Consider the following 27,738-nt stretch of genomic DNA (forward strand, 5'->3'; position numbering starts at 1 on the left):
CATGTTTTTAGTTCAATCAAAACAAAAGGATACGAGCCAACGACTACAGGAACAAGATAGCAGTGATGATGCCTTCACATGGACTGAGGTTTTCGAGAGCGGATGAAGCAGTAGTCACTGAAATATGAGGAAGCCAGTCATTTGGGAATCCCCATAATTTCTGCATGTGTAGGTGAGAATTTTCTTTTCCACAGACACAGACATAGGCACACTGATGCCCCCTGGTGTATGCATGTGTCTCTCCTGTTGGATTGATACATGCTCTGGCATAGAGGGCCCCTTGTCCACCCTTCTGTCTGTGTGCAGGATTGAGGGGAAAAACCTATAAACCCAGTTTCCATGAAAACTGGTGGAAAGGTGTAACATGGTCGAAGGAGGAACCTCTCAAACCATTCTGAAGCAGATTCCACACTCCCAACTGCGCAATTGTGATAAAAATGGATGATCACCTTTACAGAAATTTCAGGTTTGTGGCAAAGTTGCTCCACATTTTTCACATGCAAATTAGGTTTCTGGCAAACAGTTGCGGATAACTTTTGGTAATGTTGCAGCAAATTTGCAGCAATGCAAATTAGGTTTGTCACCAGAAGTTCACTGGAAGTTTACCATTATCGGCTAAGTGATGGCAAATCACTGGCGAACACATTTGCCACTAGCAAACTTCTCATTGTTGCCAGAATTTTGCTGGAAGTTTGCCTGTAGCAGCCAACACTGACACACTTCTGTCAATATTTTCTAGTGAACTCATTTGTTTCCCACAAATCACCCACAAGTTTGCTGCAAATCTGCCGCAAACATTTAATTTTTGTAAGGGCAACCAATCAGTTGAGGCTATAGTTAAACTCTGATTAGCCAGCACTGAAAAGGGAAGTCAACTTCCCACCAGTCAAATCATTGCATTTTATCAATGTCAATCTTGTTTTGTGTTGAGTTCATTAGCAGTGAAATTATGCACTGACACTTAAAGACCCACCCCTGCGGTTTATTAAACCCATTAAACTCTCTCTTTCTCTCTCTGTTCCTCTAAAGCAAACTCTCAAACTTGTTCTGTCATTCCCCACTTTTTCTCCAGTTTTCAAGCCCCACCTACATCACCCAGCAAAATGGTAACGTTAAAATATTTTTTTCGCATTTCGGTGCATGTTAAATTTCCCGTCTCAGTCCCCTGGATCTGATGGTGCTTTAATTTTAATTTAATTTATATGTAGGCCTGTTTATGACGCCTATTTGTATGTGTGGCTGTTTTGTTTTCAATGTATGAAGTCAAATGTAAAATTCCATGACTTTTCCCTGACTTTCCCTGTCAAAAAACCTGAATTTCCATGACATACTATATAATGAATATACACTAGTACCAATGATTTCAGAGCACCTACGCAGTGTTCAAGAATCTTTGACTTTTTTTAGAGCGTGAGATGAATAAATGGGCATTGAATAAGCACAGTTGGCACACTCAAGCAAGCAGTAAAGCTAATAACTAGATATACACCAATTCTGCATTAAAATATATTTGTATTAATGTATTTTGGCAATTTAAACTGCTACAACAAAATTCCATGACTTGTCCCAAAAATGGTAAAATTCCCTGACTTTCCATCTCTGGAATAGACTTTGTAAAATTCCATGATATTCCAGAAATTCAATGACCCGTGGGAACCCTGTACAAAAAAGACACATTTCCTCCTGTTTGTGGCGCCCCACCTGTCATGTCCCCATTCCCCACTATTGGGGCCCATCCCACAATTTGAGAACCACTGCTCTAAAGTATTTGCTTAGAAAATTTTCAGGGGGAAAAAACCCTCATATCACACCCTTATAATAGCTTAAATGCAGTGATGGGCAAGCTACTTAGAAAATGTAGTGAGCTAAGCTACCAGTTACTCTATGCTAAATAAAGCTTAACTACACAAAAGCTACCTCAAGACAAAATGTAGCAATCTAAGTTACATACATTTTGCAAAAGTAGTTTATTACATCAGTAGCTACTTCACATGAAAAATCACATGAACCAATAAAGTAAACCACCAAGTCAGTGCTATTCCATTGACCTAGCCAACTTAACTCAGTCATAACAGATACAGTAGGCTAACAAGTTCACCTTGATTTACACATGTAGGCTATCTCTTGGAGCCCATACAGTGTGCAGACCATCTCCTCTCTGTGACACATTTTGTCTGGCACCTGTTACAACATATTTTGGATGTGCGCACCCGTCTCTACAAACACATGTAGGTTATAACATATGTACTGTTCATAAATGATAGCCAAAATAAAATCAATTTGAGAAAAAAAGGCTCCACACAATAGCGAAGGCAGGTAGGGCCTACTGAGAGTGTGCATAATGTAGCCCAATTTAGATTTGGGCATTTCTTAAAGCAACACCAAAGAGTTTTTTGTACCTTAAAATAATCTTTCCAAAATCGTTTCAGTGGTACATCAACTCGTAACAGGGTGAACGGCACTTCTGCATTCGCTTCGCGGCCTTCTATTGGCTATAACCGCACTATGCAAGTTTGCCAGATCGGGTAGCGGATGAGACATAAGAAACTACAAATTTGACTTGCTTCTGATGTTACAATACATCATACTTTCATAAAATCATGCAACATACTCTACATTGTCTGTGAACATCATTGTTTCCAAAGTCGGTGCTGGATAAACAAATAGCTTGTGTGCGACAGAGGATAGGTGCTTTGGTGTTGCTTTAAGTTTGCAGGATAAACTACAAGCTAACTTTTTGCTCTAACTCAAGCTCTTAACTATATTCGAAGTACAGTAGCAAAGGCATACACAATGTAGCAATGTTGGAGCTACATTTAAAAGTACAATTGCCCAGTCAGTTTACCTTTACCATGTGCAAGTTACAAATACAAATGTTTTTATACACATTGCTCAATAAAACCACGCAGTATACTCAATTCTGATTGGTTATTTTAAGTGTCAAGGAGGCAAAGAAGTTTTCATCATTCTTTGCCTCCATTGATGGCTGAGTAGATCTCACATAGTAGCCTAAACCTGCCTACTACAAAGCTTGAGCAATGTTGCTGGGGAATGTTCCTCATTATTGTGGTTCTGGCTTGTACCCGTTTATATTGGGCAGCAATTTATTTTCTGGAGAATGTATTCATCAGTAAGCAAATCGTCATGATCATCCAATCTGAATAAATGGAACTGGTTATGTGGTTGCCCAGTAACATTGTTTAAAAAGTTGCCCCCGTTTCATCACTTTAAGACACAGTACACTGTAACAGAACAAAATTACTACATTTTCTTTGAATAAATACATAGAGAATATGAAATATTGAATTGTAGTTTAATGTCATCACATTGGCTACAATTGCTCTCTCTAAATTTAGAGGAAGCCACGCCTCCCTTGCCTCCTTATAAGGAGGCACTACTTGACTGAAAGTCTGAAGTAAATTGGATGAGTATGGTAAGTTATGCAAGTGGACATGCTCACACAGACTGACAGACAGATAAAACTAAGTATAAATCCTTCCCATTCATATCATGGGCAAGATAGAGTTGTCCTACAAGAACCATTTAATCAATTTCTCTTTCAACCCATTGTAGTAATTTATTTGGATATATTTAACAATAAATTTGAGTAACAAACTTGTTATCAACCTGATGTCATTGTTGGATTTTAACTATCATGTATTATTACATTTCCTTCACTAGTTTAAGAAATGGTTACATTGAACACACCTTTATGACAAGGTCAAGAAGTAGCCTACTAACTATTTTCCATTTTAAGAAATACTAACTATATTTCATTTTAATTATTTTTCAGACAAACGTGTCTGCCAAATACCGTAACCATAATCTATTAATATATATCATAATCAAATGGCTGAAACAGAAATTAATTGAGTAAATGAAATCTTAATAATTATTTTGCATTGTGCCTGACCTTGGGTGTCATTCAACCATTCAGGGTGGATGATAACACTTTCAGTGGGTGGTCTTGGTGGGATGTTCTTGGTGTCATTAAGGTTGGAATATTAGAACTATTGCACCTTTTCAGAAATCATGCCTGTCCTTGTGCATCTGTGCACCTCCTTATACATCTGTCTTTTCATTTTTTGATGATGACTTTGTTGCTCCTTTTAAATTAAAAGCAATAATTTTCTTGATGATCTGTTGATCTGGAAAATCCATAGCAATCACTCCAAGACAAGATGGACTATTTGAGTCATGTAAAAGCATCTCTAGATGGTGATCTATCACTGTGTTGAATTTCTTTGCTACTTTTTCCGGCATATCAAATATATTTGTAGAGCTGGTATCTGTGATAACCAAGTTACCAACACAATACTTTCCAGCTTGGCTGAGGTTTTCTGGTAGTTGTTCTTCCTTTGGTTTTCCATTATGAAAACTAAATGTGACGCCACTGGCAATCCCTAGATGAAAGGTTGAGCTTTGAAGCAAGACTATCTTGCCCCTTACCTGAGAAACTGAAGGTATGTTTGGTTCCTTCCACACATTTATGTCTTCACTAAACAGGTTGTTTACTAGGTGAACAGCATTTGTGTCAGGAGTAAGTCGTAAAAGCAAGGTTTCTAACTTCTGATAACTTAAAAATACTTTAAAAGTATTCAGAACATCTATGAACTTGACATATTTGAAGATATTTCCGATCTTGACATAAAGGGTGGTTTTATCAATAATCCCTGTCTTCAACTCCATATCAAAGAATCTCACACCAGCACTAAGCTGAGTTTGTAAATCAAGTTCCTGGCACCTGTAAAGGAGTAGCCCATCATAAGTGAGACTTTCATGTGTGCCTGGGATTGTAATGGAGTAGAGCCTCTTGTCATCAGCTAAGGATGCCATCCAGTTTATAGGATTCAGTGTTGGTGCTATCACTTTTTCAGGATTTTCATTATTATTTTGGTCTCCTTGTCCTTCTTCAGGCTTTGGTTCTTTATTCTCATCTAGTTGTTGTCCTTCTTCAACCCCATGTTCTTTTCTCTCATCTGGCTGTTGTCCCTCTTCAGTTTCTGGTTCGTTATTCTCATCGGGTTGTTGTCCTTCGTCGTCTTGTTCTTTTCTCTCATCTAGTTGTTGGCCTTCACTCTCTAGCTCTTTTCCCTCTTCTGTTTGTCCTTCTTCGGTCTCTGGTTCTTCATGGGGTTGTTGTCCTTCTTCAGTGTCCAGTTCTTTATTCTCATCTGTTTCTTGTGCTTCACCATCTGGTTCTTTATTCTCATCTGGTTCTTGTCCTTCTTCAAAGTCCGGTTCTTTATTCTCATCTGGTTCTTGTCCTTCTTCAGTGTCCGGTTCTTTATTCTCATCTGTTTCTTGTGCTTCTCTGTCCGCTTCTTTATTCTCAACTGGTTCGTGTCCTTCTTCAGAGTCTGGTTCTTTATTCTCATCTGGTTCTTGTTCTTGTCCTTCTTCAGTGTCCGGTTCTTTATTCTCATCTGGTTCTTGTCCTTTTTCAGAGTCCGGTTCTATATTCTCATCTGGTTCTTGTCCTTCTTCAGCATTTGGTTCTTTATTCTCACCTGTTTCTTGTGCTTCATCGTCTGGTTCTTTATTCTCATCTGTTTTTTGTGCTTCACTGTCTGGTTCTTTATTCGCATCTTGGTCTTGTTCTTCTTCAGAGTCCAGTTCTTTATTCTCATCTGGTTCTTGTCCTACTCCAGGTTCCGGTTCTATATTCTCATCTGGTTGTTGTCCTTCTTCAGCGTCTGGTTCTTTATTCTCATCTGTTTCTTGTGCTTCACCGTCTGGTTCTTTATTCTCTTCTTTGTCTTGTCCTTCTTCAGAGTCTGGTTCTTTATTCTCATCTGGTTGTTGTCCTTCTTCAGTGTCCGGTTCTTTATTATCATCTGTTTCTTGTGCTTCTCCGTCCGGTTCTTTATTCTCATCTGGTTCTTGTCCTTCTTCAGAGTCTGGTTCTTTATTCTCATCTGGTTCTTGTTCTTCTTCAGCATCCGGTTCTTTATTCTCATTTTGTTCTTGTCCTTCTTCAGAGCCTGGTTCTTTATTCTCCTCTGGTTCTTGTCTTTCTTCAGAGTCCAGTTCTTTATTCTCATCTGTTTCTTGTGCTTTACCATCCAGTTCTTTATTCTCATCTGGTTCTTGTCCTTCTTCAGCATCCGGTTCTTTATTCTCATCTTGTTCTTGTCCTTTTTCAGAGTCCGGTTCTTTATTCTCATCTGTTCCTTCTACTTCTGTGTCCGGTTCTTTATTCTCAACTGGTTCGTGTCCTTCTTCAGAGTCCAGTTCTTTATTCTCATCTGGTTCTTGTTCTTGTCCTTCTTCAGTGTCCGGTTCTTTATTCTCATCTGGTTCTTGTCCTTTTTCAGAGTCCGGTTCTATATTCTCATCTGGTTCTTGTCCTTCTTCAGCATTTGGTTCTTTATTCTCACCTGTTTCTTGTGCTTCATCGTCTGGTTCTTTATTCTCATCTGTTTTTTGTGCTTCACTGTCTGGTTCTTTATTCGCATCTTGGTCTTGTTCTTCTTCAGAGTCCAGTTCTTTATTCTCATCTGGTTCTTGTCCTACTCCAGGTTCCGGTTCTATATTCTCATCTGGTTGTTGTCCTTCTTCAGCGTCCGGTTCTTTATTCTCATCTGTTCCTTCTACTTCTGTGTCCGGTTCTTTATTCTCAACTGGTTCTTGTCCTTCTTCTGTGTCTGGTTCTTTATTCTCATCTGGTTGTTGTCCTTCTTCAGTGTCCGGTTCTTTATTATCATCTGTTTCTTGTGCTTCTCCGTCCGGTTCTTTATTCTCATCTGGTTCTTGTCCTTCTTCAGAGTCTGGTTCTTTATTCTCATCTGGTTCTTGTTCTTCTTCAGCATCCGGTTCTTTATTCTCATTTTGTTCTTGTCCTTCTTCAGAGCCTGGTTCTTTATTCTCCTCTGGTTCTTGTCTTTCTTCAGAGTCCAGTTCTTTATTCTCATCTGTTTCTTGTGCTTTACCATCCAGTTCTTTATTCTCATCTGGTTCTTGTCCTTCTTCAGCATCCAGTTCTTTATTCTCATCTTGTTCTTGTCCTTTTTCAGAGTCCGGTTCTTTATTCTCATCTGTTCCTTCTACTTCTGTGTCCGGTTCTTTATTCTCAACTGGTTCTTGTCCTTCTTTAGAGTCTGGTTCTTTATTCTCATCTGGTTCTTGTCCTTCTTCTGTGTCTGGTTCTTTATTCTCATCTGGTTCTTGTCCTTCTTCAGAGTCCGGTTCTATATTCTCATCTGGTTGTTGTCCTTCTTCAGTGTCCGGTTCTTTATTATCATCTGTTTCTTGTGCTTCTCTGTCCGGTTCTTTATTCTCATCTGGTTCTTGTCCTTCTTTAGAGTCCGGTTCTTTATTCTCATCTGGTTCTTGTTCTTCTTCAGCATCCGGTTCTATATTCTCATCTGTTTCTTGTGCTTCTCCGTCCGGTTCTTTATTCTCAACTGGTTGTTGTCCTTCTTCAGTGTCCGGTTCTTTATTCTCATCTGGTTCTTGTCCTTCTTCAGAGTCTGGTTCTATATTCTCATCTGGTTGTTGTCCTACTCCAGGTTCCGGTTCTTTATTCTCATCTGGTTCTTGTGTTTCACCGTCCGGTTCTTTATTCTCAACTGGTTCTTGTCCTTCTTCAGAGTCTGGTTCTTTATTCTCATCTGGTTCTTGTTCTTCTTCAGCATCCGGTTCTTTATTCTCATTTTGTTCTTGTCCTTCTTCAGAGCCTGGTTCTTTATTCTCCTCTGGTTCTTGTCTTTCTTCAGAGTCCAGTTCTTTATTCTCATCTGTTCCTTCTACTTCTGTGTCCGGTTCTTTATTCTCAACTGGTTCTTGTCCTTCTTTAGAGTCTGGCTCTTTATTCTCATCTGGTTCTTGTCCTTCTTCTGTGTCTGGTTCTTTATTCTCATCTGGTTCTTGTCCTTCTTCAGAGTCCGGTTCTATATTCTCATCTGGTTGTTGTCCTTCTTCAGTGTCCAGTTCTTTATTATCATCTGTTTCTTGTGCTTCTCCGTCCGGTGCTTTATTCTCATCTGGTTCTTGTCCTTCTTCAGAGTCCGGTTCTTTATTCTCATCTGGTTCTTGTGCTTCTCCGTCCGGTTCTTTATTTTCAACTGGTTCTTGTCCTTCTTCAGAGTCCAGTTCTTTATTCTCATCTGGTTCTTGTCCTTCTTCAGTGTCCGGTTCTTTATTCTCATCTGGTTCTTGTCCTTCTTCAGTGTCCGGTTCTTTATTCTCATCTGGTTGTTGTCCTTCTTCAGCATTCGGTTCTATATTCTCATCTGTTTCTTGTGCTTCTCCGTCCGGTTCTTTATTTTCAACTGGTTCTTGTCCTTCTTCAGAGTCCAGTTCTATATTCTCATCTGTTTCTTGTGCTTCTCCGTCCGGTTCTTTATTTTCAACTGGTTCTTGTCCTTCTTCAGAGTCCAGTTCTTTATTCTCATCTGGTTCTTGTCCTTCTTCAGTGTCCGGTTCTTTATTCTCATCTGGTTCTTGTCCTTCTTCAGTGTCCGGTTCTTTATTCTCATCTGGTTGTTGTCCTTCTTCAGCATTCGGTTCTTTATTCTCATCTGTTTCTTGTGCTTCACTGTCTGGTTCTTTATTCGCATCTTGGTCTTGTCCTTCTTCAGAGTCCAGTTCTATATTCTCATCTGGTTCTTGTCCTACTCCAGGTTCCGGTTCTTTATTCTCATCTGGTTCTCGTGTTTCACCGTCCGGTTCTTTATTCTCAACCGGTTCTTGTCCTTCTTCAGAGTCCAGTTCTTTATTCTCATCTGGTTCTTGTCCTTCTTCACCGTCTGGTTCTTTATTCTCATCTGTTTCTTGTGCTTCACTGTCTGGTTCTTTATTCTCAACTGGTTCTTGTCCTTCTTCAGAGTCCGGTTCTTTATTCTCATCTGGTTCTTGTCCTTCTTCAGCATTCGGTTCTTTATTCTCATCTGTTTCTTGTGCTTCACCGTCTGGTTCTTTATTCTCATCTGTTCCTTCTACTTCTGTGTCCGGTTCTTTATTCTCAACTGGTTCTTGTCCTTCTTTAGAGTCTGGTTCTTTATTCTCATCTGGTTCTTGTCCTTCTTCTGTGTCTGGTTCTTTATTCTCATTTGGTTCTTGTCCTTCTTCAGAGTCTGGTTCTTTATTCTCATCTTGTTCTTGTCCTTCTTCAGCATCTGGTTCTTTATTCTCAACTTGTTCATGTCCTTCTTCAGAGTCCGGTTCTTTATTCTCATCTGGTTCTTGTCCTTCTTCAGCATCTGGTTCTTTATTCTCATCTTTTTCTTGTGCTTCACCGTCTGGTTCTTTATTCTCATCTTGCTCTTGTCCTTCTTCAGAGTCCAGTTCTTTATTCTTAACTGGTTCTTGTCCTTCAGAGTCCGGTTCTTTATTGTCATCTGGTTGTTGTCCTTCTTCAGCATCCGGTTCTTCATTCTCATCTTGTTCTTGTCCTTCTTCAGAGTCTGGTTCTTTATTCTCCTCTGGCTCTTGTCCTTCTTCAGAGTCCAGTTCTTTATTCTCATCTGGTTCTTGTCGTTCTTCTGTGTCCGGTTCTTTATTCTCATCTGTATCTTGTGCTTCACCATCTGGTTCTTTATTCTCAACTTGTTCATGTCCTTCTTCACCGTCTGGTTCTTTATTCTCATCTGGTTGTTGTGCTTCACTGTCTGGTTCTTTATTCTCCTCTGGCTCTTGTCCTTCTTCAGAGTCCAGTTCTTTATTCTCATCTGGTTCTTGTCGTTCTTCTGTGTCCGGTTCTTTATTCTCATCTGTATCTTGTGCTTCACCGTCTGGTTCTTTATTCTCATCTGGTTCTTTTCCTTCTTCAGAGTCTGGTTCTTTATTCTCCTCTGGTTCTTGTCCTTCTTCAGAATCCAGTTCTTTATTGTCATCTGGTTGTTGTCCTTCAGTGTCTGGATCTTTTTTCTCATCTGGTTGTTGTCCTCCTTCATTCTCTTCTTTATTCTCATTTGGTTGATGTCCTTCTCCAGGGTCTGGTTCTTTCTCATCTGGTTCCTGTTTTTCATCAGCCTCCTGTTCTTTACCGTCATCAGATGGTTCTTCGTCTTCAGTGTCTGGTTGTTTATCTTTATCAGGTTTATCATATTCTTCCACTTCATTCATAGATGTTACTGCCGTACCCTCTTCTTTTTCTTGTTCTTCTTCTGTTTGAGTATCTTGCTCAGTATATTCTGCCTCATCACTTTCAGCTATTCCTGTATTTTTGCAATTAAGATCAATGAGGGCTTTGATGAGTTCAGGCCCAGGAAAGTCCACTGCAACAATCCCCAAACAAACTGGATTGTATGTGTCTAAGAGCTTATCCAGCAGCCGGAACAGCAGTTTATTCATTTCTGCAGCTTCTTGTTCAGGAATTTGAAATCTATTCATAATTGTTATTTCTGTGTATACGAAATGATTGGGGCAAAACCTTTCAGCTTTTTTAAGGTTCTCTGGTAGTTGCTCCTCTTTTGGCTTACCTTCATTGAAGGTGAACGTGACTCCACTTGCAATACCCAGATTAAACATTGAGCTTTGTACTAAGACAATTTTCTCCCTGACCTGTCCCATTGAAGGGATATTTGGCACTTTCCATACATCTGGATCTTGATTGAAAAGGTCTATTACCATGTGAACAGCAGACATCTCAGGTGTAACTCGCAGAAGCACTGTCTCTGACCTGTGGACACTTAGAAATTCCTTCAAAGTCTCCAAGACATCTGTAAATTCTATTAAATGGACACCTCCAGTTTTGACATACAGGGTTCCTTTTTTGATCAAGCCCTTCTTAACTTGTACATCAAAATATCTCACACCAGCTATAAGCTGGTTTTCTAAGCTCCATGCCTGGTGCTGGTACCAGATGATTCCTCTTTCAGTCAGGCTTTCGTGAGTTCCTGGGATGGTCATAGACGATAAGCTTAGGTTATTAGGAAGGGCAGCCATCCAGTCTGTCCGTATAATTAAAGGATCAAGCTCAGAGCGCTTATTGAAAGGTAGAGCATCACAGTTGAAAATGGATACCCTATGAGTGAAAACGAAAATGGTCCTTTTTAATAAATATGATATACAGACTTACATGCATGCATTTGCAGAGAGCCAGCATTGGAATTCATGCAGAAAAAAACATAATGTAACAGAATTGTATTGCAGGAGTTACATCATAAAAATGTATTTTCCTGGCTGTTTTGTCAATACTTATAAAGTCTAATGTACTATGTAAACACAATATATCCCCATAGTTGCCACGCTTGTAGCAGCCAATAACATTATAACAGACAATATTGTAATAACTGCCAAGCATAATAATTTTGGCCATTTTTAATGTAATTAAGTCCCACTTGCCAATAATGTAATAAAATGTCTGAACCAATAATGTAATAACTTTTTTTCCAATAATGTGATAAGTTATTACGTACTGAATGTACTAATAAAATATACTAATACCACTCTATTTATTGGATATGTCACACTTTCATGGTACACTTACACTTACATTTGTCTCTTTTAAATACCTGGGGGTTTAAGACCTGACCATACACTTACAAACACAATCTCCCTCTTCCTTAGGACTGTATTTATTAGGGCCCAAACAACGCAGGTACTTTAAATTTCGCTCCTGTGTACAGGGGGTCGTAACAATGTCAAATTAGGTATACCTGATGTCAAGATGTTTCTGATTTTAAATTGTGACAGGAATGTTGAGAAATGAACGTTCTAAAGAATATCTGGGTTCATTGAATTCAACATAGAATTTTAGAACCTTCAATTGTTGCGGAACTTAGAACGTTCAAAAACCTAGTCCTTTAAGGGTTAAGAGAAGAGAATGACTGCTCCATTAGCGTTCCAACAGTGGTCTCAGCAGACATATAAAAGAGTTATTTAGTAAAGACCACCAATGGATTCTGGATTCTGCTCAGTCTTGTAGCCTCTGGGCAAAGTTAAGGACATCTACTGGAAGAAGTAATGAGAGAATGTATGTAGGTGTGTTTGTGTGTGTGTGTGGTCAGGTCAGCTCATATTTTGAAAGACCCAATAGTAAGACTAAGTGCCAGGGGAAGTCTGACACTTTATATCCAACTAGGCATACCATAGCGGCACATGGTATGACCATCGCACAATGATGCAACCTGCTGCACACAGCAAAAAAGCACACTTCTCAAGTTCTCTCACGTTTTGAATGACAAATTAAATTGATATGGCATTAAGGATATTGCCCTGAGCTGGTTTTCAAATTACTTAAAAAACAGAGAACAATATGTATCAGTTAATGGTTATAATTCTACCAAGTCCAGAATTATTCATGGGGTGCCACAGGGATCTATTCTGGGCCCGTTATTGTTTCTGATCTATATAAATGACCTAGCCATGACCTGTGAACAGCTTCTTCCTGTATTATTTGCTGATGATACTAATCTTATAGCAACTCATAATGATTTTTTTTTTGATTGACAGTGTAAATGATGAATTATCTGTTATTTCTAAATGGTTTCAACTTAATAAGTTAACGTTAAATGTGAAGAAATGTAACTTTGTGATCTTTTGCAGTACAAATAAGTCGTACCCCAAAGAGTTAGCTCTTTGGGGTACGAAGAAGGATGTATTTGCCGTTTTGCCGACCGGATACGGATATGGTCGTAGCGCTGGCCTATTGCATGCCTAGGCAGTTTGAAAGACAATTCTCTGCCCGCCCCTTGGATTAAGCGAGGTGAATGGTTCGATACCAGACTATACATTTCAATTATATAGGATGGCACGCCAGGCTAGCAAATACATCCTTCTTCGAAAGGAATAACTTAAGTGCATTGTGTTGCTCAACTTTCAAAGAAAAGCACAAGTCCAACTCCAAAGTTGACGCCAACGCCGATTCAAACAACCGCTCTTCGTTCGCCATAGCCACCTTCCCTGTTGTTCACCGTCGTAGGACTGTTGTCATCCTTTTAAGCCCGCCTTAAGACTCTCTAACAAAATAAAGCGCTGTGATTGGATGACGTCCACGGCATCAGCCAATAGAAATTCCTATGGTTTGCTACTAGACGTACAGGCTGAGCAAATTAATTTGCCGCCGCTAAGTTGCATCTAGATTTCTAGGCTACCCGAAAACGCCATCGCTGTCTAAATGAAAGGCACATCTATAAAATATTTTGTTGTTTTCACCTGCGAGCATTGTTGTGTAAACAGAGCCTGACTTCGAAGCTGTTAATTTAAGGTACAAAATGTGCATAGTGCTGCTTTAAATGTTCTCCTTGATAACTCAAACAGTGTTTAACAATGCAAAATAACAACACAGTCTGAACAGTTTGAACATCAGCTTCAAGCGTGTTTTTGTGTGTGTGTTTGTATGAGTGTGGGCCTGTGTGTATATGTGTATGTCTGTAATAACAATATACCTCTCTCTCTTTCTCTCTATTGCTCTCTGTGTGTGTGTGTGTGTGTGTGTGTGTGTGTGTGTGTGTGTGTGTGTGTGCGTGTGCGTGCATGCGTGCGTGCATGTGTGCGTGTTTTTATGTGCCAGTGTATGTGTGTGTGTGTCTGTGCCTGTGTGTGTGTGTGTGTATGTGTGTATGAGCATCTGTATGCATGTGTCTGTGTGAGTGTGTATGTAGGTTAATGTGTGTGCATGCATATTTGTGCCAATGTGTGTGTGTGTGTGTGTGTGTGTGTGGTGTAGACGTGGTCCCTAGGGAACAATAGCTTACTTTCCTCATCAGATAGTGGGACCTACATGCCCACCAAGTTTCTAGCTAGCATTTAGTTAAAAAAATGAACCCAATCTCTAACATTTCTATGTTCTGGTGTTTGTGTGGTCAGGTCTTAAAGCAGGTATTTAATTAAAAAATACAATAGTAAAGGTGTGCCGTGTAAGTGTGACACTTTATCAAATAAACTTTATCTTTATCTTTAACTTTATCAAATAAATAGAATGATATTAGTATATTATTATGACCGCCGCGCAGCGAAGAAGCGTTAAAAATTAAAAAGCAAAACATTAGGTGTTTTCATCACAATATCTCTGGCTGACATGGTCAAAACTGCACGAAATTGAAAGTGTAGGATCATTATGACACCCTCCGAATGCATGCCAAGTTTTGTGAATTTTCGTTCATGGGGGGCCTTACAATAAAATAATTTATGTGTACATTTAGTGACCGTACACCAACAAGGATTCCCGGGACACTGAAAGACCAGGGTACACGAAACTTGGTGGGCATGTAACCCCACGTGGATAGCATGGAACCATCGTTTTTCGTTTTGATCTGTAGCCCCCCCCCCGCTGTACTGGACCCCCCGAAAGGAGGGTAGGGCAGACACAGTTTTCTGTGAATATCTTGAGAACCGTAGGGCCTAGGATGACCAATTTTTTCCGTATATTTGCCTCCAGGGGTCATTTTAACCACATGTGCATAAACAGATACACACGCACACATATACATTCACAGTAATCATACGTATGACACATACTCACACAGTAGACATATGTACGCATGCATGCACATGCACAAACACACATACCAGGCAAACACACAAGCACGCACACACACACACACACACCCACACACATAAACGTGTACACGCACACATGCACACAATTCAAGAATTTCTCAGAATTATGAACAGGCAAGATGGGGGTGGGGTTGTATAAAATTAATTTTACCTGTGAAATCTATGAACTAATCATGTTTTGGTACTTGTTGTGTAGCAGATACCAGTGAGAATTGAGTGTGGATAATGCAATTTAGTGAGACAGTTAGAATCATATAGGCCTTTCAGCGTGATTTATTTTTGTGGAAAAAATGTGCTGGACTGGGCGGCGGTCATATTTTGTACCGCTCTGCAGTACATCTAGTTATTTACACAAACGTATTACATTATCGGTAAAAAGTTATTATATTATTGGTTCAGACATTTTATTACTTTATTGGCCGCCATTATGTTATTGGCTGCTTGACACGCTGCACTGTTCTGACGCTTCTTGTTAACACACATGGAAAAGCTCAAATATGTAAATTTGCACTGATACCTACATGAATAAAATAAAGGACCACTTGTAGAATGCCATTGCACTTGTTTCCTTAAATGTGTCCAAAGCTGGAAGTCTGTGCAACAATAAAACATATGATTATTATAGCTGTTATAATAAATGTATATTAATAATGCATGTATGTAGGTACTGTACATAGGCCTATGTATACAGATATGTATAAGGGTTTACTTTAGGCAACCCAATCATAGTCTGGAATAATTTTCCATCAGTAATATAATTTGTTTCAATGAATCTATACATTTGGATACAGAACAAGTGTCTGAAGTAGTCATCAACAACATTAACACACTTAAATGAATCATTCATCACATTATGGATATCTGTTTCATATTATGTCATGATGAAATGACAATCAATGTAAACTTACAGTTTTCAGTTTTCACCAACTGTAGTAAATATTTGCAGAGTTCACTCTTACAAACCTACAATTGAACAATTAATAATGCATTTAGTGACAAACCAGCTGTCAATAGAGACTACTTATGTAACCTATTGCACACTCCTTGGAAAGTAGTGGCTTGTCTTTTTATCAATCAGCTAGCAACGATATATTCCAAAAGTAAATGTTAACTTGTTACTTCCTTGTTAATTGTCACTTGTTTATTTGATATGCGGTCACATATCTAACATATGGCATAAGGCTTCCTATTTCATATTTTTCTTGACAATATGGCAATTCAACATGGTGACCAAGATTTCAATGTCCAATCAATGTGCTAGATCCAAATTGATCATTTAAGTGTAAATCAAATAAAATATTAAGTTTAAATCTAATAAAATACTCACTTGATAACTTGTAGTCATCTCTTGTATGACTCTCATTAAGAGGAGATAGTTTAATGCTCCGTGCTCACATCACTCTCTGTGCTCATGTCCCTCTCTCCGTTCACACTCTTTCCATTCACACACACACACACATACACACACACTAAATTATTCTTATGAAGTGGCAGTTGAAACATTTGCATTGAGAGTTATATCATCTTAATCAACCCAGTCGGAAGGTCCAGCAATGTTGACCTATGAAAATACCATAGTGAAGGCTAACCTCAATTGCTAGGCTTGTGAAGAGAATAATGTTTTCACCTGTAAATAGTCTAGACTACTGACAATAAATTGTAGTCTGATTGGCATTTCTGTTCTTTCATACGCTCAGCCAGACATTTAAGTTGTATAATTAAAGCAAATGAGGTCAACGTGTGTGGGCTGAGGAGCCTTCCATGCCCAACAGACCTCGAGACTCGGTAACAGGCTTTAGACATGTGAGAAGGCGATTCAGTGCGATGCTTATTCTTGCTGCTCAGCAGATAACGGTCTTAACAGGACTACCGGTGGCGATGGGCACTTCGAGAGCAGCACAGTGTTGCGCTTCTCTTCGCAAGACTCTATAAAACTCAGGTTCTGGTTGAAATGGCACCATGTTAACGGATAATCTTAGTTAATTGCAAAACCTTTCATTTTATCACGCCAACTTGAAATTCTACAGGTCGCTAAAATGTCTTTAAAGACGTTGCCATTGCTGGTTATGAACCTCGGAGGGGAAATGCTTTACGTTTTGGATCAACGTCTTCAAGCTCCGAATATCCCAGAGGATAAATCGCAAAAGGGTAAAGACATAGGATTTTGTTTTGAGAATTATGCCACTTTGAAGTAAAATCGACGTTCTAGATGGCCGGTTCAGTTAATCCCTGAAAGTACTACATGTAGCATGTTTGTAAGTGTAGCGTCCCTTCTTGAACCTCACGACATCCCAATTTCTCACTCAGGAAATATCTTGGAAGTAGGTAATTGGTGACGGAGTCATAGCATCAATTAAACTCAAAATCAGTGTTTGCTCGTGAATAACGGTAGGTGGCCAACTGAAATACCCCGCACACGCTCAGAGCAGTAGATAATCCCAGTTGCTCAGTGCGTCTAGCTGCTGCAGAGCTGCTAAGAGAAGTGATCAAGTGACGTGGCTGTAGTGTCGTTTGGAGTTCCCACAGCGTCCTTGGTTTGCGTCAGAGCGCAGGCTAGGCCTATCAGAAAGATAGCATTCACACTCGTTTTAATTCAGTGTCTCACCCCAATATATTTGCATTGAATGAATTATGTTTATTCAATCTTTGCTTATTTTGCAGCGGGTATTTGGTCAGAGGATGACAGAAAAAGAGGTACATAGGTCGTCCCACTGTCCATGTAGCTTGTTACCATCTTGATAGTTTGTGAGAATCCCATGGTGTTATACCCAGATGAACAGTGTATTAGATAAGCGAATGTATTTTACATTAGAGGATAGTCCTGCAGAAATGTAATTTCCCCAAATCAAAAGCATCCCAGATTATTATCCCAGTTAGTGTATTCTAGTGTTTCAAATCCTTTAACTGTCAAATGTAATAGTAAATATGTAGCTTAGTTGAAATTAGAACTATGTAATTATATTACGGATGTCCTCTCTGTCGTTTATGTAGATACGGTATTAGCAGATTTCTCTATGCCAGTTGACACCATTGAAACTACTGAGTTGCAGTATTCTGTTCATGTAGTTCACTTCATAATTAACTATTTAGGTTTGCCAAAAAGCTATCATTAACACACCTACTGAGACATGTTGTCATTATTGGCTCTGCCTGCAGTGATGAGTGATATCATTAGTACCATGTTCAACAAGCCCTTTATGGAGGAACTGTTGAGGCCCCAGGATATTTACTCTCATAGGGCAATGAGGACTCTTTTGACACGCATAGCGCACGCATCAATCATGAGGCTCAACCCTGCCAGCATGGATAAGGTATGTATGTCTGTCCGATACCTCTACATCTGCTCTATCAGTAATATCACAACTTTGAGGTCAAATGTCTATGACGTCTAATGACAGACACAGGTATACAGACAGAAAGAAGAGACCTATAAAATTATATTTTTGTTGCACGAATATCAAGTGTCAAATGCAAGATAGTTGACAGTGTTTTATATAAGATTGTGCATGCATGCTTACATGATTTTGTCATTTTGAAGCAACCAAAGGAGAAGTTTACTACAACCTACTCGTTTGAACCCAACTATATAGTACATGTAAAGTCTATGGTTTTGTACTATATGCTGTAAACTTAGTCCAAAAGTTAACCCTCTTTTGCACCTATTGTCCATTACAAAACATTCACTGCTGCAAACTAATAATTTTACTGTTTCTTCACTGTTTATTTAACCCATTCAGTTGTATGACCTGATGATCATGGCATTCAAATATCAAGTGCAACTCTGTCCAAGGCCCCGTGATTTACTGCTAGTGACACTTAATCACATTGACACTATTAAGAGTTTTGTAAGACACAACCCCAGGCTCTCCAACCAGATAGATGAGGCGCAACGACAATTAATTGAGGTACTTGTGAAATCTGTCAAATCTCTGTCATTTCACTATGAGCTCACACATATAGACTTGCCGATAAGACTGAAACAACCTAATAATATGGTTCAGGATGTCTTTTTCTCTATTCAAGGTTGAAATGGAGGACTTTAAAGAGATAACAATATTGTACCGCCATGTCGTAATTATATAAAATTACTGTCGAAGGGCTAAAATGTCATGTCTACTGTAGAGGAGTATTATGTCATTACAAATTTGATTCAAGTTTCATGCTCCTCTTTGTAGATGTATAAACCTTTGACTGATGGGGAGTTTCATCTTATCAGACAAACCCTACTAATCTTTCTGCAAGACATGCATGTTAGGGTAAGTTTTATGTCATATGGCCAAACGATTTTTTTGGTTTATGGACAATGTTTAACTGAGACATTGAGACACTGAGAAAGTGACTGTCAGCAGGTACATCTCTGCACAGATAATGACAAGAATATACTGTAAGCACTGTGAAGTTGTGTTTTTGTATATTGCATATCTGTATTGCATTCTGATTCTGAAGCTCAGAAAAAAAAGTAATTTTGAGGTCAGATACTGTTAATCAAGACTGCTTATACACCTACATTTCCACATGTTTTGATCTGCTTTAAGGTGTCAGTGTTTCTCAGAGAGAAGCTGCAGAATGCCAATGGCCACTTTGTGCTGAGCACCTCCGGGCCTGTACCTCAAGGCTCAGATGTTCCCGGCCTAATCAGGTAATCTCAGATTGGCTTGGGGGAAGGAAGTGACTGAGTTTATGAAGCTGGCATATATCTGACACAGTAAACTCTCTGGCGTCACGGTAACAAGTGCACGGCGTTCTCGATCTGCAGATTAGTCAATGGCCAATGTATTATTCAACATTTAACCTTTATAGGGAAGGTTTTACTTTTTGAGCAATGTTGATAGGCAACCCCATAACCAGTTCCATGTATGTAGGAATAATCATGCAAAAACAAATAAATTCAAATAGTAAAATTAAGTCAAAGTCAATCAATAGGAATGTGTCAAAACCACAATGGTCAGGAACATTGGGCAACAACATTGCGTCAGAAAAAAAGGGACCGCACTTTGCATATATGTGTTTTATATAAAACACATATATGCAAAGTGCGGTCCCTTTTTTTCTGAGTTAACATTTAAGTTTGGCCAAGCACTCTCAAACTGAGTGAAGCCTGCTCCTACCATATACTTTATCAACAACATTGCTTAACAAAGTTGCTTTGTCTTTTATCAGCTTCACAGTCATGTAATAGCTTTTTTCTCTGCACAGGTTATTTAACAATCAGGGTAAAGAGGTGAAACGATGTGAGTTCCCCAGTGGTGGGACCTACACCAGCCCTGTACGTGAGGGCTCCTTCGATATGGCTGGGGACCGAGTCACTCGACTGGGCACCAACATGTACATAAATGCTCATTTTCAACTTTGTTTCTATCTGACATCAATGTTTATTGTTTGAAGAGTATTCTATTGGGCCATTTAAAATACCTTAACACCTTGAGATATTTGTTGGACGTTTGAAAAATGCCTGTTGTGTGTAATGTGACTCAAGAACCCTTTTTTATTTGTTTGTTTGTTGTGATACTATTCATTATGAGCAGGTACAGTGAGTCAGCAGAAAATACACAGACCTCAGGATCTCCCAAATTCAAGCAGAACTCCCAGGTACATAGACAGTTTTCTGGAGTCACTAACCACTCCCTGACCTAATCTATCCAATTCAATTGAATTGGTCTATAGCAGGGCTTTTTCACTACTAACTGTGACCCAGGGTTCACCATTCTGAGTAACAGGAAAACCTGTTGTAGGGTGGGAGGTTTAAAAAATTGTGATTCCTGCAGTGAAACTACATTACTGAATGCATGGTCAGGGACCACCTGCAATGCACAGACCACCAGGGGCATACAGACCACTAGTTGAAAACCCCTGGAGTATCAAAGGTCTTCACAGAGTTCAAGGCCTAGTCACTGTCGAAACACTAACCTGTCCAACCTGTTGCATGGATTGGAGTGTGTATAAGGTGTATACTACACTATATTCCATTTAAGCAGTGGTGGAGGAAGTACTGAAACTCAGTACCACAATGCCAACCCTACTTAAGTAAAAGTAAAAAGTACCTGCTTTTAAATGTACTTAAAGTATTAAAAGTAAAAGTACTTGCATAATGATTTATTATCTTAATATCTATAGGCTTATTAAAATAAAAATAAATCAGTAGCCTATGAGCTGTGGCATTTTAATATAGCTAGTTTTAGGTTATACTAGATAGTTTTAAGCTGATGTAATTGTGCTTACCATCCATGGCCCCGTTTACATTCTGACTTACAATTCTGGAGACTATTCTGGTTATCTACTAGGGTGATTTTCTGAGTTAAATATCATTCAGCAAAACACAAGAGTCTGAAGTTTAACGGGGTAGACAAGGGAAACGTCTGGTGGATCGTAATGCCAATTCTGCTGGTCCAGATTGAACAGAAAAGTTGTTGAGAAATGTGTCTTTATGATAAAGTCCAGTTTCACTTGCGCAGACGCGCATAGACATTGAATGAGCGCTCACATTACTACCCCCCAATTGTAGGCTATGCCTCTTTATTTGATCACACAATTAAGAAATATTTTAATCTGGAACATGTAGGTTTTTTTTCAGACAGCAGTTCAATAATAGTCTACCATTCATTTGTGCCCCAAATGATCAGACGTGTGATAGGGCATAGCCTGTAACTTCGCTGCTCCGCGGACTAGCAATCTCATCGGAGAGGAGGCCCTAACACTGCAGATAATAGACAGAGAAAGGCAAGCGTATGCTCAGGGCACAGAACACAGTTGCAAGTCCAGTGTAGCCATGGGTCTGGTGAATATAGCCTACCGAATACAGATGGCTACAAACTCACGCTTTGCCTGGTCTAGACTAGAAGCCTATGTTTAAAAGATTTAGAAGCGGGGCAAGTAGCACTCTATCTTTGGTAGCAACCCAGCCCCCTGGTAAAACAAACGTGTTTGTCAAAGAGAGAAAAAAAAATGATCATAAAATGTAACGTAAAAAGGAACAATGGTGTTGTAGAAATGTAGCGGAGTAAAAGTACAGATAATTGCTGCAAAATGTAACGAAGTAAAAGTCAAAAGTATGCACTATAGATTCTACTTAAGTAAAGTACAAATATATTTAAGTACAGCAACAAAGTATTTGTACTTGGTTACATTCCACCACTGCATTTAAGAAATGTCTATCCATTTATCTATTTATCTATCAGGCTGACACAACCCCCAACCCTTTGGCTAAAGAAGAACTGAACCTGCTGGCTAAGCTGATGGGAGGTATGGAGGTACAGGACAGTCCCAGTGGGAACTCAGCCTTCCGCGTCAACCTCTTCACCACAGACCAGGAGGAAGAGGAGGCGTGAGTGGCGTGATCAGTAGATGGTTGGGAGTAATGTTACCAGAATTTCAGTGTCCAAGCTTGTGGTGACATTATGTCACTGTGTGTGTGTGTGTGTGTGTGTGTGTGTGTGTGTGTGTGTGTGTGTGTAAACCATTCAGACACTTCAAAAGTTAGATTTGCATTTACAACTCATGGCGCTGGGCATTTTATCTTAGGTGACTCATGAGTAAGGTACAATGCAATCAAACAGCTGTTAAATAATATACTAGAAAGAAAAGCTTCTTAAAGCCATGTTTCAGTTTTACCACATACAAATGCCACATAGATGCAGATGAAGTGCATAAACATTTCAGAAAAATTCAGGATTCACAAATTCAGTGTGATTACCCATGCATTAGCCTTCATAGATATTCAGTGTGAACATAAGGCTATTATTCAGAATTAATATTTTATCCTGCCATTTTACCCAGTTTCATCCACTTATAATAAGAGTTGTTCAATCTGTGGAATCTTCTTTAGGGGAACCGCAAGTGAGACACACGGAATGTTCAGTGTCATAAATATCCAAGCAACAAAGGTAAATACTTCACTGACACCTTAAGTTCAGTTATTTTATTTACCGTTGGAACAGTACCTGGCTTTGTGAAGTACTAAATCATCAGTGAAATGTTTGACAGCTGATATAAGTTGCAAACAAAACCATGTACTCATCATCGCAGTATATGAAAACTGCATGTGAGGGAAACTAGAATCGCAAAGCTTCTTCCAATGAAGAACTCAACAATGTTTGTTTTACTTGGTGGGAAGCCAGATACTTTGCATACAATTTGCTAATCCAACAATGCCCTCAGGTCATGCCCTAAGGCATCAGTTTAACTTCCTGAAAATCTGCCTTAAGAACCCTTTAAGCCCCTTACCCACCTGACCTCACTGCTACAGCAAGGACCAAATCATTCAGTAAACCACTTTATTTTCTTGATGTTTTCTCTGAGGATCACCGTGCCAATTCTGAACTGGCCAGGATTGCTGGTGAGTTCACCGATCATGAGGAGAATTCGGACGCTCCCAGCAGCAAAGGGGACCACCTGCTGTCACTGATGGATGACCTGTGAAGATGAGCTACGAAACGAGAAAGACCTTATAAGACAAACAGGAATGGTGCTACGCATTAACTCTGAATTTAAACTACAAGAACTGACGCTTGTGGTTTGGTCACGTTTCATGTTTAGTCTTGTCACATGGCTCTGCAGGTAGAAAAAGAAAGAGCAGACGCCAACTGGCACTGCTGGAAAGAGGAGAGGAATACTCTAGCCAGTAGGACTCATTGGAGGCATTCTGTGGAGGCGGTGCGTGCCACGAGGCACGAGGAGTTCATGTAGTCACACGTTTGTGTGTGTGGTAATTTTTTTCATTAAAATTGTGTTGGAGGTCACATAGCGTCCCTAGCGTTTTTGCTGTTAGTGCTCTGGTTTCTGTGGTTTTGAGATAAACAATATGCTTTATTTACTTTTAATTATTATTATTATTATTTGCAATCTGTCTATTGAAGTGCAATACAACATAATGGAACTAAATTGTCTGGACATAATGTGATGGCATGATAAGTGTTAAATGCAGACACTGAATTTCTGAAATTTCCATATAATGTAATATTTACAAAGCACAAAAAAATGATATTCATGTCCACTAATAAACATATGTTTTAAGTTATTAGTTTTTTACAACTGTTTACACACATTTTCAAAACTCTGTGTCTATTTTTCAAAACTCTACACACAAACCCCACAATTCCTCACACAAAATGCAAAATGCCTCAAATCTCCAGCAAAATGACACACAACATTAAAAATGTCATAAACACATCTCTAAAGCAAACATTCGCCCCACATTATAAACACTTTTGTTATAATACAACATTTTGTAAACATAATGTACACACTGTTGCTCAAAACCTAAAGCTCTTCTGTCTTTCATCTTCGATGTATATTTCCATACAAGAGTGAAAGTCATCTACAGAGAGCAGGGCAGTTGGGCATGTATATTCATACGATAGACCCTTTCAGGCCCCAGCCGTGGCGCAACGGGCTGGGCCGGCGACCCCGGCCTTCGATTCCCGCCCCTTTGTCCTCGCCCCTTTGACTCTCTCCCACTCACTTCCTGTCACTCTCATAGACAGTAAAAGAAATGGACGAACAGACTCCGTCGTTTTCAATGGGAGGGCACTGAGTCAAATAGGACGATTTTTCAGTTGGTCCCCCCAGTACTGCGCAGACTCACACTTAACTTCGTGACGTTAGCCATCGAACTGAGTCTTGTAACTCGTATGATAGATACACAGAAATTCTTCTCACACTTCCTTCGCCTTCAAAGTCATCAAAGTTAAACATTTATTTATGTATTATTATTAATATCATCCTCACCAAGTCGTGTTAATGTTGAAGCTACCACACATGATCATCTTCAAAAACAGTCATGCTAAAACAAAACAAAAAAGTTATGGCCTTGAAGCTAATCTTCTTTCCACTTTTTCCGAATTCCACGGTCAATCCATCGAAAACCATTGAAATGATTAGTGCCGCTTTTTTTAAAAATTAGGTTTACTTTTTTTATTATTATAAGCCTCTGTGTAATGCTTTACCTTAACATAGGGTCGTGTATGCTAGGTTTTGCTTATGAGTTACCGTCATAGACAGTTAGGTGGACTGAGCTTCTTATCCAAACAATACGGTTATCTCCCTACGGCGCGAAAGAGAGATTACGTCAAAGCTAGCTTCCCTCCAACCGAACAAGCTAACCATTCTTCTTACGGGTAACCAACGTTACGGACGAGGTAGTGGAGTCTGTTTTGCCTTTGTAGTGTTTATGTGGATTACACAGAAGCTACAATATCGGCACAGGATATATGTTATATGAAGTTATGGTATTTCAAAGAAATCCTAGAATGAATGGACTTCTATGGGAGTTAGCAGAGAGATGGTCCCTCCAGCCTACGTCGATTCTTCTACTTCCGGGAATTCGCCTGCCCCCTTGGTCACTCTCCACTATCCTGTCGCATTAAAGGCATAAAAAAAAGCCCCTCCCCAAAAAAGGATCGACCCTTTCAACTGCAGAAACAAAGGTGCGTTCCTAAGGCATTTTCGGAGGCACACTTAACAACATTGAGCTACTGGTAACTTGGAGACAGAAGACAAGTTTTACATAAAGTCAACTTTTTGTAGAACATTACATTACATATTAAAGTCCAATTCATTTTCATTTCGAAGTATCGGTTCTGAACAAGTATTGGTTCTGAACTGGAAATGAACTGAATCTGGAAATCCTCTAGGAACAGATTGAAAGGGTACCCTTACAAAAATGAAATGTTTTGCGGCAGATCTGCAGCAAACTTGTGGGTGATGTGTAGGAGACAAATGAGTTCACTATAAAATATCGCCAGAAGTTTGCCAGTGTTGACTGCTAGAGGCAAAGTTCTGGCAACAATAAGAAGTACAGCAAAGTTCTAGCAACAATAAGACGTTTGCCACTAGTGTTCGCCAGTGGTTTGCCACCACACTTAGCCAATAATGGCAAACTTCCAGTGAACTTCTGGTGACAAACCTACCTGCATAATGACATTGCTGCAAATTTGTTGCATCTTCGCCAGAAACCTAATTTGCATGTGAAAATATTACACTTTGCCAGAAACCTGACATTTCTGTAAGGGTAGGTATTAGATAGGCCTACCTTTATATAGAGTATACAGTATATATAGAGAGAGTATCTACCTTTATATAGAGTATATCTATTCATAAGGCAATGATCTGATGGTGTTTAGTAAAGTAATGAGTGTTTGTACATAGAAGACTGAGTGTGAATAAGTGGTGTATAAGTGTGGCATTTTGCAAAATGTGTTTTAGGAAATTGAAAACTGAGTCAAACACTGATAATTAGTGTATGGTTTTGCAGATTTGGTGTGGAGTTATGGTGTTTTAAAGACATGTTTAGAAAATTGTGTGACAAGCGAAACATTTGTGTGTAAGCAGTTGAAAAAAAAAAAAAAAAAAAACTATTACCTCTGCTGATGTTTTTACTGCAGTGTTTATATCCTTTAGTCACTAGAGGGAGTAGTTATCCTGATAGTTTTCTGGTTTGATGACGTCTTAAAAAGGAAATTACGTAATCATCATCATAAACCACCGGCGCCAGTCTACGCAAAGCTTTCCTCACTAAAGTTAAAGTTTCTTACTGTCTATATTTCTGGTCTACGTTAGTGGCTAGATCTCTGAGCGGCACCCACTAGCATAAGGATACACAGGATCTAAAAGAAAGATTAAAGAGGACCCCAAACTGTGAACGTTTGATTACTGGTCTCTGGAATCTTAATAGTCTGAAAGGTTTGCTTGCTTGAGACTTGCCTCCAGCGTTTGCAACAGCGGCACAGGTACTGACGTTTGTGGTAGCTGTTTTCTTCGCTCTTCAGAGTTTTTAAGTTTAGACTTTATCCAGTGCAGCGGAGATCTGTCTGAATGTGATGTTTGCTGGACTTAACACAATGCATTAAGTCAGAGAAGTTCCGTAAATGGGCTCTGACGAGGTTCAGCATGCATCACATTCAGACAGATCTACGCAGCTTATTTGAGCAGACGTGAGTGTAATGTCTCCACATACAAAATCGGCCTTTATAAGAACTTGTAATGTCGTCCCTACCTTACCGAAGCTTCTGCTTAAGAACACCACTTTGGAAAATTAGGAGTGCACTAGCTCACTCAATGTCAACCAGACTAATAGGCCTATAACATAGATAACGCTAACGTTACGAGTAGCAGGCCAGTCAAACCGAGGAAAGCCTGTCGTATACATCTCCTCTCCTTTTGGTGAAAAATGGCATGTAGCTTTCTCATACTAGATTGTATTCTCCCTCCTCTTCAATGCAGTTAGTGTTTACAAGTTGGTATGCCTATGTCTTCCCATAATAGCCTATCATATCACCTTTATGATATGAATGGTGTAGTGAGATGAACGTTACTGTCAGTTCAGTGTCTGCAAGATCGTCATGCCTGCGTTTAAAACTTGCACTCATTAAGATATTCTGGATATGTATTTTTGGAAAACAATATGATCTATGTTTCTATATTCCCTGATATATCTGTGTTCTCATTAGTGTACTGTATCCGGCAGGGCCTATGGAGGTGTCGCACTCAATCAGGGAGCGCACAATCGCAGAGAACAGTCTGGTTGTCCTACTGCAGGGTCTGCAAGGCCAGGTGACCACAGTGGACCTGCGGGACGAGAGCAAAGCCAGAGGCCGCGTGGTCAACGTGGATGCTTTCATGAACGTGCGTCTGGAAGAGGTGCTCTACCAGGACCGCAAGGGACGTCTCACTAAGCTGGCGGACCTGTTCATCACTGGACGCAACGTTCGCTATGTACACATTCCGGATCACATGGACATCGTGGAGACCATCAAAACCCAGTTGGCCAGGATTCACAGAGTTCGAGATTTCTCTGGGAAACAGGCCGGCAGGAAGGAGTACTCAACCAAGAAAGGGAAAAAATGACACCCTTTTTTAAAAGGCAGTCATCAGATAAAACAGTGCCTTTTGAACAGGTCCTGGCATACTGACGATAAAACTTGAGCCTTGGAGAGTTAAAAAAAAAAAAAACCTTTGGAAGAATGGGTCCCAGGCCCTCATGTCATGGTTCTTACTTAGGCCCCTTTATGTCAAGCCTCAGTCTTCAACAAATTGTTTCAGATTCAGTGTGGCCTTTGCGCACCCCTGAGTCTGACTTTATGTAGCCACATGGATGGTTTGTTGTTGTTTTTTGATTTAAAGTATTGTGTTCAGATTTAAAGTATTTTCAGATTTAAAGTATTGTGTTTTCAGATTTAAAGTATTGTGTACGTGTCACTCGTTTTTTGCTCTAAACAAGATGTTATGTGTGGAGTTAGAGATAATACATTACGTTTAGGATCTTTTTGGTTTTGTTTGTTTTCTTGGCTAGTCAAG

At 39.5% G+C, this 27,738-nt stretch overlaps 3 protein-coding genes across 12 annotated transcripts; 2 read left to right on the forward strand and 1 right to left on the reverse strand.

Moving 5' to 3' along the window:
- Positions 1-88: 88 nt before the first annotated feature.
- On the forward strand, positions 89-23,461 carry oscp1a (organic solute carrier partner 1a). Of its 8 annotated transcripts, none has more exons than XM_048229136.1 (14): positions 89-172; positions 307-466; positions 1,073-1,106; positions 2,117-2,228; positions 3,357-3,433; positions 17,110-17,759; positions 18,186-18,353; positions 18,624-18,704; positions 18,984-19,087; positions 19,645-19,773; positions 19,974-20,037; positions 21,624-21,769; positions 22,271-22,328; positions 22,744-23,461. In XM_048229136.1, exons 6-14 carry the CDS (start codon positions 17,577-17,579, stop codon positions 22,861-22,863), a joined length of 1,053 nt encoding a protein of 350 aa, XP_048085093.1. In that variant the 5' UTR covers positions 89-172; positions 307-466; positions 1,073-1,106; positions 2,117-2,228; positions 3,357-3,433; positions 17,110-17,576; the 3' UTR covers positions 22,864-23,461. The 8 variants fall into 8 exon arrangements, with proteins under 8 accessions (XP_048085093.1, XP_048085096.1, XP_048085092.1 ...); XM_048229139.1 differs by lacking the exon at positions 2,117-2,228 and having other exon boundaries at positions 17,110-17,142; positions 17,605-17,759; XM_048229135.1 differs by lacking the exon at positions 2,117-2,228.
- On the reverse strand, positions 3,885-10,273 carry LOC125284964 (uncharacterized protein DDB_G0290685-like). Its single transcript, XM_048229130.1, has one exon. It carries the CDS (start codon positions 10,066-10,068, stop codon positions 4,063-4,065), a length of 6,006 nt encoding a protein of 2,001 aa, XP_048085087.1. The 5' UTR covers positions 10,069-10,273; the 3' UTR covers positions 3,885-4,062.
- Positions 23,462-24,776: 1,315 nt separating the features above from the next.
- Positions 24,777-27,738, forward strand: lsm10 (LSM10, U7 small nuclear RNA associated). Of its 3 annotated transcripts, none has more exons than XM_048229145.1 (2): positions 24,777-24,869; positions 26,909-27,738. In XM_048229145.1, the coding sequence occupies exon 2, from the start codon at positions 26,914-26,916 to the stop codon at positions 27,286-27,288; it is 375 nt and encodes a 124-aa protein (XP_048085102.1). In that variant the 5' UTR covers positions 24,777-24,869; positions 26,909-26,913; the 3' UTR covers positions 27,289-27,738. The 3 variants fall into 3 exon arrangements, with proteins under 3 accessions (XP_048085102.1, XP_048085101.1, XP_048085100.1); XM_048229144.1 differs by lacking the exon at positions 24,777-24,869 and adding an exon at positions 25,908-26,171 and having other exon boundaries at positions 26,892-27,738; XM_048229143.1 differs by lacking the exon at positions 24,777-24,869 and adding an exon at positions 25,909-26,171.

This window comes from Alosa alosa, chromosome 20, assembly GCF_017589495.1.
Source record: "Alosa alosa isolate M-15738 ecotype Scorff River chromosome 20, AALO_Geno_1.1, whole genome shotgun sequence".
Lineage (NCBI taxonomy): Eukaryota > Metazoa > Chordata > Actinopteri > Clupeiformes > Clupeidae > Alosa > Alosa alosa.